At 57.2% G+C, this 16,023-nt stretch overlaps 1 protein-coding gene across 2 annotated transcripts in view; it reads right to left on the bottom strand.

Moving 5' to 3' along the window:
- Nucleotides 1-275: 275 nt before the first annotated feature.
- Nucleotides 276-16,023, bottom strand: part of LOC122545572 (potassium/sodium hyperpolarization-activated cyclic nucleotide-gated channel 3-like) — a 58,577-nt gene continuing 42,829 nt past the window's right edge. Inside the window, exons 5-8 of one of the 2 annotated variants that reach the window (XM_087985159.1) lie at nucleotides 15,547-15,693; nucleotides 9,729-9,966; nucleotides 3,099-3,263; nucleotides 276-1,545 (exon numbers count right to left, since the gene is read on the bottom strand). In XM_087985159.1, the coding sequence (XP_087841285.1) occupies nucleotides 545-1,545; nucleotides 3,099-3,263; nucleotides 9,729-9,966; nucleotides 15,547-15,693 (1,551 nt within the window). In that variant the 3' untranslated portion in view covers nucleotides 276-544. Of the gene's footprint in view, nucleotides 1,546-3,098; nucleotides 3,264-9,728; nucleotides 9,970-15,546; nucleotides 15,694-16,023 lie in introns of both variants that reach the window. The other variant, XM_087985158.1, reaches the window with a different exon arrangement.

The raw sequence follows: 16,023 nt of genomic DNA, 5'->3' as shown, positions 1-16,023 counted from the left end.
TGTTCCCTCTGGGAGGGTGTGTTCCCTCTGGGGAGGGTGTGTACCCTCTGGGGAGGGTGTGTACCCTCTGGGAGAGTGTGTTCCCTCTGGGAGGGTGTGTTCCCTCTGGGAGAGTGTGTTCCCTCTGGGGAGAGTGTGTTCCCTCTGGGGAGGGTGTGTTCCCTCTGGGGAGAGTGTGTTCCCTCTGGGGAGAGTGTGTTCCCTCTGGGGAGAGTGTGTTCCCTCTGGGAGGGTGTGTTCCCTCTGGGGAGGGTGTGTTCCCTCTGGGGAGAGTGTGTTCCCTCTGGGAGGGTGTGTTCCCTCTGGGAGAGGATGTTCCTCCTTTCCTGGAAGTGTTCCCTCTGGAAGTCTATGTTGCCTTCTCTCTGGGGCTCTGAAGGGGGTGTGCAAGAAGGGTATCACTGCCAATTCCCCCCTCCCCCCCAACCCTGGTGAGGGCAGTGCCTGTGCTGGGGGAGCCAGGGCGGGTGTTTGTTGCTGGGGGGGGTCCTGAGGGCCCTGGGCAGCACCCCCTCCCCAGGTGAATGGGTTAGGAGCCTGGTCACTACATATTGGAGGGGAGCCGGGGTCTCTCTGAGTCCGGGGCCGAGCTGGAGGTGACTGAGCTCCTGCGGCCGGGTGAAGGGTCTTTGGGCAATGGTCTGAGGGGGGGCAGCAGCGGCCCAGCAGATAGGGAGGAAGAGGAGAGCCTGGGGCAGGCTGCAGCCGAGTCCCGGGAGGATCGAGCTGGGGCTGGGCCAGGCCTGGCCGGTAAGACGGGCTGGGAGGCAGACAGGAGCCTGGCGTCCTGGGTCAGACGTCCGAGGGGAATGCTCTGGGCGCTGCGGGGAGGATGGGGCCCACCTGGAAGGGCCTGGTGACCGGGAAGCGAAGCCCGGGAGCCTGTCACCTCGGGTGGGCTGTAGTGGAAAGTCTTCCCGGAAAGAGGGCTCCCTGCCGGGCTCGAACCCCGACGGCTCCCTGCTGCCCCCCGCTGGAAAGCCGAGACCGAGCGAGGCACTGTCCTGAGGCCTAAGCTGCGGGCTCCAGCCTGCTCCCCGACCTGAGGCCTAGTCCCACCAGGAGCCTGGGGCCCGGTTAGTGGGGGAGCTCCCTGCCCCGGGGAAGGCTGAGGGACCAGGGGGGAGCCGGCCCCGGGAGTGTGAGCCGCCGAGGAGGTGGTGGAGGAGGGAGGAGAGGCCATGCCCTGGAGGTGGGAGGCACGGAGCTGCTGTTGCCGGGGGAGGCCGGATTCTGGGCCCACCCCCAGGGGCGAGGAGGCTGCAGGTGGCAGGAAGATGGCAGTCGGCATGTGGCGGGGGGTCAGGGCGATAGCTACCGAGGTGGTGGCAGCCGCTGTCTGGAGGGGAGCATGAACTAGCGGCGCCCAGATGACAGGTTTCGGCCGCTCAGCCCTCACTGCTGCTAGCCTCTGCTCCTGGATGCTGTGGGCCGTCTCTCGGTCATGCCTCACGATCTGCTGGATGATCTCATTGTCCCGGTAGTTCAGTGAACCTGAGTTGGAGCCGTCCTTCCCCTTCCTCAGCAGGACGGAGTTCTTCTTGCCTGAGAGAACAAAAACACAAGGCATTGGAATGGGGCTGAATGACCTCCTGCTCTTCCTGTGGGACAGGCTGGAGAAGGGGCTGAATGGCCTCCTGCTGTTCCCGCGGGACAGGCTGGAGAAGGGGCTGAATGGCCTCCTGCTGTTCCTGTGGGACGGGCTGGAGAAGGGGCTGAATGGCCTCCTGCTGTTCCTGTGGGACATGCTGGAGAAGGGGCTGAATGGCCTCCTGCTGTTCCTGCGGGACAGGCTGGAGAAGGGACTGAATGGCCTCCTGCTGTTCCTGTAGGACAGGCTGGAGAAGGGGCTGAATGGCCTCCTGCTGTTCCTGCGGGACAGGCTGGAGAAGGGACTGAATGGCCTCCTGCTGTTCCTGCGGGACAGGCTGGAGAAGGGGCTGAATGGCCTCCTGCTGTTCCTGTAGGACAGGCTGGAGAAGGGGCTGAATGCCCTCCTGCTGTTCCTGCGGGACAGGCTGGAGAATGGCCTCCTGCTGTTCCTGCGGGACAGGCTGGAGAAGGGGCTGAATGGCCTCCTGCTGTTCCTGTGGGACAGGCTGGAGAAGGGGCTGAATGGCCTCCTGCTGTTCCTGCGGGACAGGCTGGAGAAGGGGCTGAATGGCCTCCTGCTGTTCCCGCGGGACAGGCTGGAGAAGGGGCTGAATGGCCTCCTGCTGTTCCCGCGGGACAGGCTGGAGAAGGGGCTGAATGGCCTCCTGCTGTTCCCGCTGGACAGGCTGGAGAAGGGGCTGAATGGCCTCCTGCTGTTCCCGCGGGACAGGCTGGAGAAGGGGCTGAATGGCCTCCTGCTGTTCCTGCGGGACAGGCTGGAGAAGGGGCTGAATGGCCTCCCGCTGTTCCCGCGGGACAGGCTGGAGAAGGGGCTGAATGGCCTCCTGCTGTTATTCATTCCCTTGTGGGGTATTTGAGGTCAGGGAGTAGGCCAGGTCACTGACACTGGGCCAGCAGAGAGTCAGGGAGAGGGGAGCACCACCCCCCCCAACTTATCACCCCACCGTCCCTCCCTCCCTCCCTCTTACTCTCCCTCCTTCCCTCGTCCCTCCGCTCTCCCTTCCTCCCTCTCTCCCTCCCTTTCTCACTCCCTCCTTCCCTCTCTCCTTTGCTTGCTCCGTCCCCCTCCCTCTCTCCCTGACTCCCTCCCTCCCCGCTCCCTTCCTCTCACCCACACACTCTCTCCCTCTCCCCCTCCCTCCTTCTCTCCATCTCTCCCTCCCCTCCCCTCTCCCTCCCTTCCCCCCCCTCGTCCATCCCCCCCCATCCCTCTCTTACCCCTCTGTCCCACCTACCGATCCTGTTCAGTCAGTCCATGGTCCCCTCCCTCCCTCCCCCTCCCCCCCCCCTGTCTATCCCCCCACCACCCCCCCCGTCCATCCCCCCCCCCCCCCCCTCTCTTACCCCTCTGTCCCACCTACCGATCCTGTTCAGTCGGTCCATGGTCCCCTCTCTCCCTCCCTCCCCTCCCCCTCCCCCCTGTCTATCCCCCCCCCTCGTCCATCCCCCCCCCCATCCCTCTCTTACCCCTCTGTCCCACCTACCGATCCTGTTCAGTCGGTCCATGGCCACTGTTTCGAAAGCCCGTCTCATCATGGGGTACTCCTCCAGCACCTCGTTGAAGTGGTCCACCGACAGGGAGTATAGCCGGCAGTAGGTGTCAGCACGAACACTCGCTGTTCTCCTTCCTCGCGTTAACAGGCAGATCTCTGAGATCAAACCAAGGGCACGTTTTCAAACACACCGTTCCACGTTCCCCACCATTATCACACCGCAACCCCATCCAGGAGCAGGAACCCTGGCTGATTTCCCCCCCCCTCTCTCTCTAATATAGAGGTCAGTGGGCAGTGACCAGGAGCAGGAACCCTGGCTGATTTCCCCCCCCCTCTCTCTCTAATATAGGGGTCAGTGGGCAGTGACCAGGAGCAGGAACCCTGGCTGATTTCCCCCCCCCTCTCTCTCTAATATAGGGGTCAGTGGGCAGTGACCAGGAGCAGGAACCCTGGCTGATTCCCCCCTCTCTCTCTAATATAGGGGTCAGTGGGCAGTGACCAGGAGCAGGAACCCTGGCTGATTTCCCCCCCATTCTCTCTCTCTAATATAGGGGTCATTGGGCAGTGACCAGGAGCAGGAACCATGGCTGATTTCCCCCCCACTCTCTCTCTCTAATATAGGGGTCAGTGGGCAGTGACCAGGAGCAGGAACCCTGGCTGATTCCCCCCTCTCTCTCTAATATAGGGGTCAGTGGGCAGTGACCAGGAGCAGGAACCCTGGCTGATTTCCACCCCCCCCCTCTCTCTCTAACATAGGGGTCAGTGGGCAGTGACCAGGAGCAGGAACCCTGGCTGATTCATAGAACATAGAACATAGAACAATACAGCACAGAACAGGCCCTTCGGCCCACGATGTTGTGCTGAACTTCTAACCTAGATTAAGTACCCATCCATGTACCTATCCAAATGCCGCTTAAAGGTCGCCAATGATTCTGACTCTGCCACTCCCACGGGCAGCGCATTCCATGCCCCCACCACTCTCTGGGTAAAGAACCCACCCCTGACATCTCCCCTATACCTTCCACCCTTCACCTTAAATTTATGTCCCCTTGTAACACTCTGTTGTACCCGGGGAAAAAGTTTCTGACTGTCTACTCTATCTATTCCCCTGATCATCTTATAAACCTCTATCAAGTCACCCCTCATCCTTCGCCGTTCCAACAAGAAAAGGCCGAGAACTCTCAACCTATCCTCGTACGACTTCCTCTCCATTCCAGGCAACATCCTGGTAAATCTTCTCTGCACCCTCTCCAAAGCTTCCACATCTTTCCTAAAGTGAGGCGACCAGAACTGCACACAGTACTCCAAATGTGGCCTTACCAAGGTCCTGTACAGCTGCAACATCACTTCACGACTCTTGAATTCAATCCCTCTGCTAATGAACGATAATACTCCATAGGCCTTCTTACAAACTCTATCCACCTGAGTGGCAACCTTCAAAGATCTATGTACATAGACCCCAAGATCCCTCTGTTCCTCCACCTCACTAAGAACCCTACCATTAACCCTGTATTCCGCATTCTTATTTGTTCTTCCAAAATGGACAACCTCACACTTGGCAGGGTTGAACTCCATCTGCCACTCCTCAGCCCAGCTCTGCATCATATCTAAGTCCCTCTGCAGCCGACAACAGCCCTCCTCACTGTCCACAACTCCACCAATCTTCGTATCATCTGCAAATTTACTGACCCACCCTTCTACTCCCTCATCTAAGTCATTAATAAAAATTACAAACAGCAGAGGACCCAGAACTGATCCCTGCGGAACTCCACTTGTAACTGGGCTCCAGGCTGAATATTTACCATCTACCACCACTCTCTGCCTTCGACCGGTTAGCCAGTTTTCTATCCAATTGGCCAAATTTCCCTCTATCCCATGCCTCCTGATTTTCCGCATAAGCCTACCATGGGGAACCTTATCAAATGCCTTACTAAAATCCATGTACACTACATCCACTGCTCTACCCTCATCCACATGCTTGGTCACCTCCTCGAAGAATTCAATCAGACTTGTAAGGCAAGACCTACCCTTCACAAATCCGTGCTGGCTGTCCCTAATCAAGCAGTGTCTTTCCAGATACTCATAAATCCTATCCCTCAGTACCCTTTCCATTACTTTGCCTACCACAGAAATAAGACTAACAGGCCTGTAATTCCCGGGGTTATCCCTATTCCCTTTTTTGAACAGGGGCACAACATTCGCTACTCTCCAGTCCCCTGATACCACCCCCGTTGCCAGTGAAGACGAGAAGATCATTGCCAACGGTACTGCAATTTCCTCTCTTGCTTCCCACATAATCCTAGGATATATCCCGTCAGGCCCAGGGGACTTGTCTATCCTCAAGTTGTTCAAAATGTCCAACACATCTTCCTTCCTAGCAGGTATCTCTTCTAGCTTACCAGTCCATTTCACACTCTCCTCTTCTACAATACGGTCCCTCTCGTTCGTAAATACTGAAGAGAAGTACTTGTTCAAGACCTCTCCTATCTCTTCCGACTCAATACACAGTCTCCCACTACTGTCCTTGATCGGACCTACCCTCGTTCTCGTCATTCTCAGGTTTCTCACATACGCATAAAATGCCTTGGGGTTATCCTTGATCCTATCCGCCAATGATTTTTCATGCCCTCTCTTAGCTCTCCTAATCCCTTTGTTCAGGTCCCTTCTGGCAGTGACCAGGAGCAGGAACCCTGGCTGATTTCCCCCCTCTCTCTAATATAGGGGTCAGTGGACAGTGACCAGGAGCAGGAACCCTGGCTGATTTCCCCCCTCTCTCTCCAATATAGGGGTCCGTGGACAGTGACCAGGAGCAGGAACCCTGTCTGATTTCCCCCCCTCTCTCTAATATAGGGGTCAGTGGGCAGTGACCAGGAGCAGGAACCCTGGCTGATTTCCCCCCTCTCTCTCTAATGTAGGAGTCAGTGGGCAGTGACCAGGAGCAGGAACCCTGGCTGATTTTCCCCCCCCCACCTCTCTCTCTAATATAGGGGTCAGTGGGCAGTGACCAGGAGCAGGAACCCTGGCTGATTTCCCCCCTCTCTGTCTCTCTAATATAGGGGTCAGTGGACAGTGACCAGGAGCAGGAACCCTGTCTGTTTTCCCCCCTTCTCTCTCTAATATAGGGGTCAGTGGGCAGTGACCAGGAGCAGGAACCCTGGCTGATTTCCCCCCTCTCTCAAATATAGGGGTCAGTGGGCAGTGACCAGGAGCAGGAACCCTGTCTGTTTTCCCCCCTTCTCTCTCTAATATAGGGGTCAGTGGGCAGTGACCAGGAGCAGGAACCCTGGCTGATTTCCCCCCTCTCTCTCTAATATAGGGGTCAGTGGGCAGTGACCAGGAGAAGGAACCCTGGCTGATCTGTGCTGTTTCTCTGTAGTGCTGTCTTTCTCTCTGATGCCATCTTTCTCTGGTTGCTCACTCTGTCAAACACTCTTTCTTTCCCCCTCCCTTTCTCTGCTGTGTTCTCTCTCTCTCAAATTCTCACTCTCACTCTCTTTCTTGTGCTCTGTGTCACTCTGACTTCATTAACTCTCTCTCTCTCCCACTGCCTCTCTCTCACTGCCTATGTCTCGCTCACTCTCTGCCTCTCTCTCACTGCCTCTGTCTCACTCACTCTGCCTCTCTCACTGCCTATGTCTCGCTCACGCTCTCTCTGCCTCTCTCTTACTGCCTATGTCCCGCTCACGGTCTCTCTGCCTCACTCACACTGCCTATGTCTCTCTCTCTCTGCCTCACTCACACTGCCTATGTCTCTCTCTCTCTGCCTCTCTCTCCCTGCCTCCCTCTCACTGCCTATGTCTCTCTCTCTCTCTCACTGCCTGTCTCTCTCTCTCTCTGCCTCACTCTCACTATGTCTCTCTCTCTGCCTCACTCTCACTGCCTATGTCTCTCTCTCTCTCTCTCACTGCCTGTCTCTCTCTCTCTCTGCCTCACTCTCACTGCCTATGTCTCTCTCTCTCTCTCCCTGCCTCTCTCTCACTGCCTATGTCTCTCTCTCTCTCCCTGCCTCACTCTCACTGCCTATCTCTCTCTCTCTCTCTGCCTCTCTCTCTCTGCCTATGTCTCTCTCTCTCTCTCTCTCTGCCTCTCTCACTGCCTATGTCTCTCTCTCTCTCTCTCTCTGCCTTTGTCTCTCTCTCTCTGCCTCTCTCCCACTGCCTATGTCTCTCTCTCTCTCCTTGCCTCACTCTCCCTGCCTCACTCTCACTGCCTATCTCTCTCTCTCTGCCTATGTCTCTCTCTCTCTCTCTGCCTCTCTCACTGCCTATGTCTCACTCACGCTCTCTCTGCCTCTCTCTTACTGCCTATGTCTCTCTCTCTCTCTGCCTCTCTCTTACTGCCTATGTCTGTCTCTCTCTCTGCCTCTCTCTCTGCCTATGTCTCTCTCTCTCTCTGCCTCTCTCACTGCCTAAGTCTCTCTCTCTCCCTGCCTCTCTCTCTCTGCCTATGTCTCTCTCTCTCTGTCTCTCGCCCTGCCTCCCTCTCACTGCCTATGTCTCTCTCTCTCTCTGCCTCACTCTCACTGCCTATGTCTGTCTCTCTCTCTGCCTCTCTCTCTGCCTATGTCTCTCTCTCTCTCTCTCTCTGCCTCTCTCACTGCCTAAGTCTCTCTCTCTCCCTGCCTCTCTCTCTCTGCCTATGTCTCTCTCTCTCTCTGCCTCTCTCTTACTGCCTATGTCTCTCTCTCTTTCTCTCTCTCTCTCTGCCTCACTCTCATTGACTACGTCTCTCTCTCTCTGCTCTCTCACTGCCTATGTCTCGCTCACGCCCTCTCTGCCTCTCTCTCACTGCCTGTCTCTCTCTCTCTCTCTGCCTCTCTCTCACTGCCTGTGTCTCTCTGTCTCACTGCCTATGTCTCTCTCTCTCTCTGCTCTCTCACTGCCTATGTCTCGCTCACGCTCTCTCTGCCTCTCTCTCACTGCCTATGTCTCTCTCTCTCTGTCTCTCTGTCTCACTGCCTATGTCTCTCTCTCTCTCTGCTCTCTCACTGCCTATGTCTCGCTCACACTCTCTCTGCCTCACTCTCACTGCCTATGTCTCTCTGTCTCACTGCCTATGTCTCTCTCTCTCTCTCTGCTCTCTCACTGCCTATGTCTCGCTCACGCTCTCTCTGCCTCTCTCTCACTGCCTCTCTCTCTCTGTCTCTCTCTCTCTGCCTCTCTCATTGCCTATGTCTCTCTCTCTCTCTGCCTCTCTCTCTCTCTCTGCCTCACTCTCACTGCCTGTCTCTCTCTCTCTCTGCCTCTCTCTCTCTCTGTCTCTCTCTCTCTGCCTCTCTCTCTCTCTGTCTCTCTCTCTCTGCCTCTCTCTCTCTCTGTCTCTCTCTCTCTCTCTGCCTCTCTCATTGCCTATGTCTCTCTCTCTCTCTGCCTCTCTCTCTCTCTCTCTCTCTGCCTCACTCTCACTCTGCCTCACTCTCACTGCCTATGTCTCTCTCTCTCTCTCTGCCTCTCTCTCTCTCTGTCTCTCTCCCTGCCTCTCTCTCAATGCCTCAATGCCTGTCTCTCTCTCTCTCTGCCTCACTCTCACTGACTATGTCTCTCTCTCTCTCTCACTGCCTATCTCTCAATGCCTGTCTCTCTCTCTCTGCCTCACTCTCACTGATTATGTCTCTCTCTCTCTCTCTGCCTCTCTCTCACTGCCTCTGTCTCGCTCACTCTCTCTGCCTCTCTCTTACTGCCTCTGTCTCTCTCTCTCTCTCTACCTCTCTCTCACTGCCTATGTCTCGCTCACTCTCTCTGCCTCTCTCTCACTGCCTATGTCTCGCTCACTCTCTCTGCCTCTCCCTCACTGCCAATGTCTCTCTCTCTCTCTCTCTCTCTCTGTGTCATTCTCTCACTTTGCCTCACTGTCTGTGTCTCTATTTCTTTCTGTGTCTCTCATGGTCTCTGTCTCTCTCTCTCTCTCTCTCACTTCTTCTGTCCCAGTCTCTCTCTGTATCTCTTTCTCTTCGTCAATGTCTCTGTCTCTCACAGTCTGTCTCGCTGTTGGTCCACTTCTCTCTCTGTCTAACTCTCTGTCTCTCTTGATTGCTCGGTCAATCTGTCTATCTCTCTCTCTCTATCTCTGTCTCTCTTGCTCTGTCTCTCTCTCTCTCTATGTATATCTCCCTCTGTCTGTCTCTCTCTCTCTCTCCCTCTGTATGCCTGTGTCTCTCTGTTCTCTCTTGCTCTGTCTCTCTCTCTCTCTCTAGGTAAAAACAATGACTGCAGATGCTGGAAACCAGATTCTGGATTAGTGGTGCTGGAAAAGCACAGCAGTTCAGGCAGCATCCGAAGAGCAGTAAAATCGATGTTTCAGGCAAAAGCCCCCCTCTCTCTCTCTCTCTCTCTCTTGCTCTGTCTGTCTCTCTCTGTCTATCTCTCTCCCTCTGTCGGTCTGTGTGTGTGTGTCTCTCTCTCTCTCCGTGTCGGTCTCTCTCTCTCTGAATCTTAACCTCAAAAACTCTCTATACAATCAGAGCAGGACCGCTGGGTTTGATCTCCTCTGAGCTCTCTGCAGGATATCCCGGACAGAGATGTTCCTGGTGTCTAATCCCCCTGGCCTGCCCAGGCATGGGGAGGAGGGTGACAGGGGCAGATGTCGAGTCGATGATGATGATGATGGGGCAGCTGTTTTTACCTCCAAAGTAACAGCCATCTGAGAGCTTGGTCTCCTTGCTGCCTTTAGTGAGAATGGTGACCACTCCGTGCTGGATGAAGTACATCTTCTTGCCCACAGTGCCCTCTCGCACGATGTAGTCTGCTGGCTGGAACACCTCGAATCGAAGCTTGGTCAACATCGCAGTCACAAAGTTCGGGTCAGCATTCGCAAACAGGGGCATGGTCGCAACCAGGTTCCGGCAGTTAAAGTTAACAATCTCCTGGGCACAGGGCAGGGGGAGAGAGGAGGGAGGGCAGGGGGGGGGGGGAGAGAGGGAGGGGGGGAGGGGAGTGGGAGGGGGGAGAGAGAGGGAGGGGGAGAGGGAGGGGGGGAGAGAGGGAGGGGAGGGAAGGGGGAGAGAGAGGGAGGGGAGGGAAGGGGGGAGAGAGGGAGGGAGGGGAGAGGGAGGGGGGGAGGTAGGGGGGTAGAGAGGGAGGGGGAGAGGGAGGAGGGGGAGAGGGAGGGGGAGAGAGAGGGAGGGGGGAGAGAGGGAGAGTGGGAGAGACGGAGGGAGGGGAGACGGAGGGGGAGAGAGAGGGAGGAGGAGAGTGAGGGGGGGAGAGAGGGAGGGGGTGGGAGAGAGGGAGGGGGAGAGGGAGGGGGAGAGAGAGGGAGGGGGGGAGAGGGAGGGAGGGGGAGAGAGAGGGGAGGGGGGAGAGAGGGAGAGTGAGAGAGAGGGAGGGAGGGGAGAGGGAGGGGGAGAGAGGGAGGGAGAGAGGGAGGGAGAGAAGGAGGGAGGGAGAGAGGGAGGGAGAGAGGGAGGGAGAGAGAGAGAGGGAGGGAGAGAGGGAGGGAGAGAGGGAGGGGGAGAGAGGGGGGGGAAGAGAGGGGGGGGAAGAGAGGGGGGGGAAGAGAGGGGAGGGGGGAGAGGGAGGGGGGAGAGACAGAGAGAGGGGGAGGGATGGAGAGAGGGGGAGGGAGGGGGGAGAGAACAAAGAGGAACCAGAACATTAAAACCCGGGGGGAGGGGATTCATAAACCAAAATAACATCAGAAACACCCCGGGGGTATGTACAGATATACCCCCCTCAGGGACACACCCCGGGGGTATGTACAGATATACCCCCCTCAGGGACACACCCCGGGGGTATGTACAGATATACCCCCCTCAGGGACACACCGCGGGGGTATGTACAGATATACCCCCCTCAGGGACACACCGCGGGGGTATGTACAGATATACCCCCCTCAGGGACACACCCCGGGGGTATGTACAGATATACCCCCCTCAGGGACACACCCTGGGGGTATATACAGATATACCCCCCTCAGGGACACACCCCGGGGGTATATACAGATATACCCCCCTCAGGGACACACCCCGGGGGTATGTACAGATATACCCCCCTCAGGGACACACCCTGGGGGTATATACAGATATACCCCCCTCAGGGACACACCCCGGGGGTATGTACAGATATACCCCCCTCAGGGACACACCCCGGGGGTATGTACAGATATACCCCCCTCAGGGACACACCCTGGGGGTATATACAGATATACCCCCCTCAGGGACACACCCCGGGGGTATATACAGATATACCCCCCTCAGGGACACACCCCGGGGGTATGTACAGATATACCCCCCTCAGGGACACACCCTGGGGGTATATACAGATATACCCCCCTCAGGGACACACCCCGGGGGTATGTACAGATATACCCCCCTCAGGGACACACCCCGGGGGTATGTACAGGTATACCCCTCTCGGGGATACACCCCGGGGGTATGTACAGATATAACCCCCTCAGGGACACACCCTGGGGGTATGTACAGATATACCCCCCTCAGGGACACACCCCAGGGGGTATATACAGATATACCCCCCCCAGGGACACACCCCGGGGGTATGTACAGATATACCCCCCTCAGGGACACACCCCGGGAGTATGTACAGATATACCCCCCTCAGGGACACACCCCAGGGGGTATATACAGATATACCCCCCCCAGGGACACACCCCGGGGGTATGTACAGATATACCCCCCTCAGGGACACACCCCAGGGGTATGTACAGGTATACCCCTCTCGGGGACACACCCCGGGGGTATGTACAGATATAACCCCCTCAGGGACACACCCTGGGGGTATGTACAGATATACCCCCCTCAGGGACACATCCCAGGGGGTATATACAGATATACCCCCCCCAGGGACACACCCCGTGGGTATGTACAGATATACCCCCCTCAGGGACACACCCCGGGAGTATGTACAGATATACCCCCCTCAGGGACACACCCCAGGAGGTATATACAGATATACCCCCCGCAGGGACACACCCCGGGGGTATGTACAGATATACCCCCCTCAGGGACACACCCTGGGGGTATGTACAGATATAACCCCCTCAGGGACACACCCCGGGGGTATGTACAGATATACCCTCCTCAGGGACACACCCCGGGGGTATGTACAGATATACCCCCCTCAGGGACACACCCCGGGAGTATGTACAGATATACCCCCCTCAGGGACACACCCCAGGGGGTATATACAGATATACCCCCCCCAGGGACACACCCCGGGGGTATGTACAGATATACCCCCCTCAGGGACACACCCCGGGGGTATGTACAGATATACCCCCCTCAGGGACACACCCTGGGGGTATGTACAGATATACCCCCCTCAGGGACACACCCTGGGGGTATGTACAGATATACCCCCCTCAGGGACACACCCCAGGGGTATGTACAGATATACCCCCCCTCAGGGACACACCCTGGGGGTATATACAGATATACCCCCGTCAGGGACACACCGCAGGGGAGTGTACAGATATACCCCCCTCAGGTACACACCCTGGGGGTATGTACAGATATACCCCCCTCAGGGACACACCACGGAGATATGTACAGATATACACCCCTCAGGGACACACCGCGGGGGTATGTACAGATATACCCCCCTCAGGGACACACCCCGGGGGTATGTACAGATATACCCCCCTCAGGGACACACCCTGGGGGTATATACAGATATACCCCCCTCAGGGACACACCGCAGGAGAGTGTACAGATATACCCCCCTCAGGTACACACCCTGGGGGTATGTACAAATATAACCCCCTCAGGGACACACCCCGGGGGTATGTACAGATTTACCCCCCTCAGGGACACACCCCGGGAGTATGTACAGATATACCTCCCTCAGGGACACACCCTGGGTGTATGTACAGATATACCCCCCTCAGGGACACACCCTGGGGGTATGTACAGATATACCCCCCTCAGGGACACACCCCGGGAGTATGTACAGATATACCCCCCTCAGGGACACACCCCGGGAGTATGTACAGATATACCCCCCTCAGGGACACACCCCAGGAGTATGTACAGATATACCCCCCTCAGGGACACACCCTGGGGGTATGTACAGATATACCCCCCTCAGGGACACACCCCGGGGATATGTACAGATATACCCCCCTCAGGGACACACCGCGGGGATATGTACAGATATACCCCCCTCAGGGACACACCCTGGGGGTATGTACAGATATACCCCCCTCAGGGACACACCCCGGGAGTATGTACAGATATACCCCCCTCAGGGACACACCCCGGGGATATGTACAGATATACCCCCCTCAGGGACACACCCTGGGGGTATGTAGAGATATACCCCCCTCAGGGACACACCCCGGGGGTATGTACAGATATACCCCCCTCAGGGACACACCACGGGGGTATGTACAGATATACCCCCCTCAGGGACACACCCCGGGGGTATGTACAGGTATACCCCTCTCGGGGACACACCCTGGGGGTATTTACAGATATACCCCTCTCGGGGACACACACCGGAGGTATTTACAGATATACCCCTCTCGGTGACAAACACCGGGGGTATTTACAGATATACCCCTCTCGGTGACAAACACCGGGGGTATTTACAGATATACCCCTCTCAGGGACACACCTCGGTGGTATTTACAGATATACCCCACTCGGGGACACACCCTGGGGGTATTTACTGGTATACCCCTCTCGGGGACTCACACCGGGGGTATTTACAGATATACCCCTCTCGGGGACTCACACCGGGGGTATTTACTGGTATACCCCTCTCGGGGACTCACACCGGGGGTATTTACAGATATACCCCTCTCGGGGACTCACACCGGGAGTATTTACAGGTATACCCCTCTCGGGGACACACACCGGGGGTACTAACAGATATACCCCTGTCAGGGACACACCCTGGGGGTATTTACAGATATACCCCTCTCGGGGACACACCCTGGGGGTATTTACAGATATACCCCCCTCGGGGACACACCCCGGGTGTATTTACAGATATACCCCCCTCGGTGACACACCCCGGGTGTATTTACAGATATACCCCTCTCTGGGGACACACCCCTCGGGTATTTACTGATATACCCCCGTCAGGGATACACCCCGGGGATATTTACAGATATACCCCGCTTGGGTACCCTGTCCCACAGACCGACCCCTGTCCCACAGACCGACGCCTGCCCTGACCCCTGTCCCACAGACCGACCCCTGTCCTGACCCCTGTCCCACAGACCGAACCCCTGTCCCGACCCCTGTCCCACAGACTGACCCCTGTCCCACAGACTGACCTCTGTCCTGACCCCTGTCCCACAGACTGACCCCTGTCCCACAGACCGACCCCTGTCCCACAGACTGACTCCTGTCCCGACCCCTGTCCCACAGACTGACCCCTGTCCCGACCCCTGTCTCACAGACCGACCCCTGTCCTGACCCTTGTCCCACAGACCGACCCCTGTCCCACAGTCTGACCCCTGTCCCGACCCCTGTCCCACAGAGTGACCCCTGTCCCACAGACTGACCCCTGTCCCACAGACTGACCCCTGTCTCGACCCCTGTCCCACAGACCGACCCCTGTCCTGACCCTTGTCCCACAGACCGACCCCTGTCCCACAGACTGACCCCTGTCCCACAGACCGACCCCTGTCCTGACCCCTGTCCCACAGACCGACCCCTGTCCTGACCCCTGTCCCACAGACAGAACCCCTGTCCCGACCCCTGTCCCACAGACTGACCCCTGTCCCACAGACTGACCCCTGTCCTGACCCCTGTCCCACAGACTGACCCCTGTCCCACAGACCACCCCCTGTCCCACAGACTGACCCCTGTCCCGACCCCTGTCCCACAGACCGAGCCCTGTCCCACAGACTGACCCCTGTCCCGACCCCTGTCCCACAGACTGAGCCCTGTCCCACAGACTGACCCCTGTCCCGACCCCTGTCCCACAGGCTGACCCCTGTCCCACAGACTGAGCCCTGTCCCACAGACTGACCCCTGTCCCGACCCCTGTCCCACAGGCTGACCCCTGTCCCACAGACTGAGCCCTGTCCCACAGACTGACCCCTGTCCCGACCCCTGTCCCACAGGCTGACCCCTGTCCCACAGACCGACCCCTGTCCCACAGACTGACCCCTGTCCCACAGGCTGACCCCTGTCCCAACCCTTGTCCCGACCCCTGTCCCGACCCCTGTCGCGTGTACTCTGTGTGTGTATAACTGGGTTGTGCTGTTGGGTCTTTTCAGACACAATAATGATTGAACTCTCTCTTGTCAAACTGAGGGCGAGCCTGAATAAATTGGCTCCTTTGTGAAATCAGAGTAAATTTGGGTGTGGCGAGAACGATTTAATCTTGTGCCATCGAACCACAGAGGAAGGGGTGGTGAATAATGAGGCGGTTCATTTCCCCCGTCCTTTCGGCCCAGAGGTTGACTGATTTGGGGAGCGGTAACAGAGTGGGGAAGGTCTGGGGCTGAACACCTCTCCAAGCTCACTCACCTCTCTCAGTGGAACACTCAGCTCCCCCAGGATATTCTCTTCGTCAAACATTTTGCCCTGGTAACGGTGTTCGTAGTACTCGTGGATTCGCTGGCGCATCTCGGCAGGGAGTTTGTGAAAGGACATGTACTGCTCCACCTGTTTGTACTAAACACAGGCAGGAGGAGGTGTCACTCGGTTAGCCCGGGTCTGCCCCAGCTCCTGAAACATTGCCTCCTGCCCTCCCCGACTGTGGCAGGCTGACTGAAGCAACTCCCAACTCCCTGAATACACCACCAACTTTCACTGTGCATTATTCACAGCCACCCTCACACAACCTCTCTCCTCATTTCATCTCTCTCTCTGTTTACTCCTCTCTCTCTCTCTCCATTCCAAACTCTGAATCCTCCTGTCACACTAGCCCCTTCTTCATTCTCCCAGTCTCCCTTTGCCCCACCTTTCTGACATTTCCCTCTTCCAGTTCTCTCTCTTCTGTCT

Source organism: Chiloscyllium plagiosum, unplaced genomic scaffold (genome assembly GCF_037043375.1).
Source record: "Chiloscyllium plagiosum isolate Xiang-an unplaced genomic scaffold, Cpla_swu_hap1 HiC_scaffold_50, whole genome shotgun sequence".
Lineage (NCBI taxonomy): Eukaryota > Metazoa > Chordata > Chondrichthyes > Orectolobiformes > Hemiscylliidae > Chiloscyllium > Chiloscyllium plagiosum.
The sequence above is the reverse complement of the archived record's forward strand: the minus strand, read 5'-3'. Positions and strand labels throughout refer to the sequence as shown.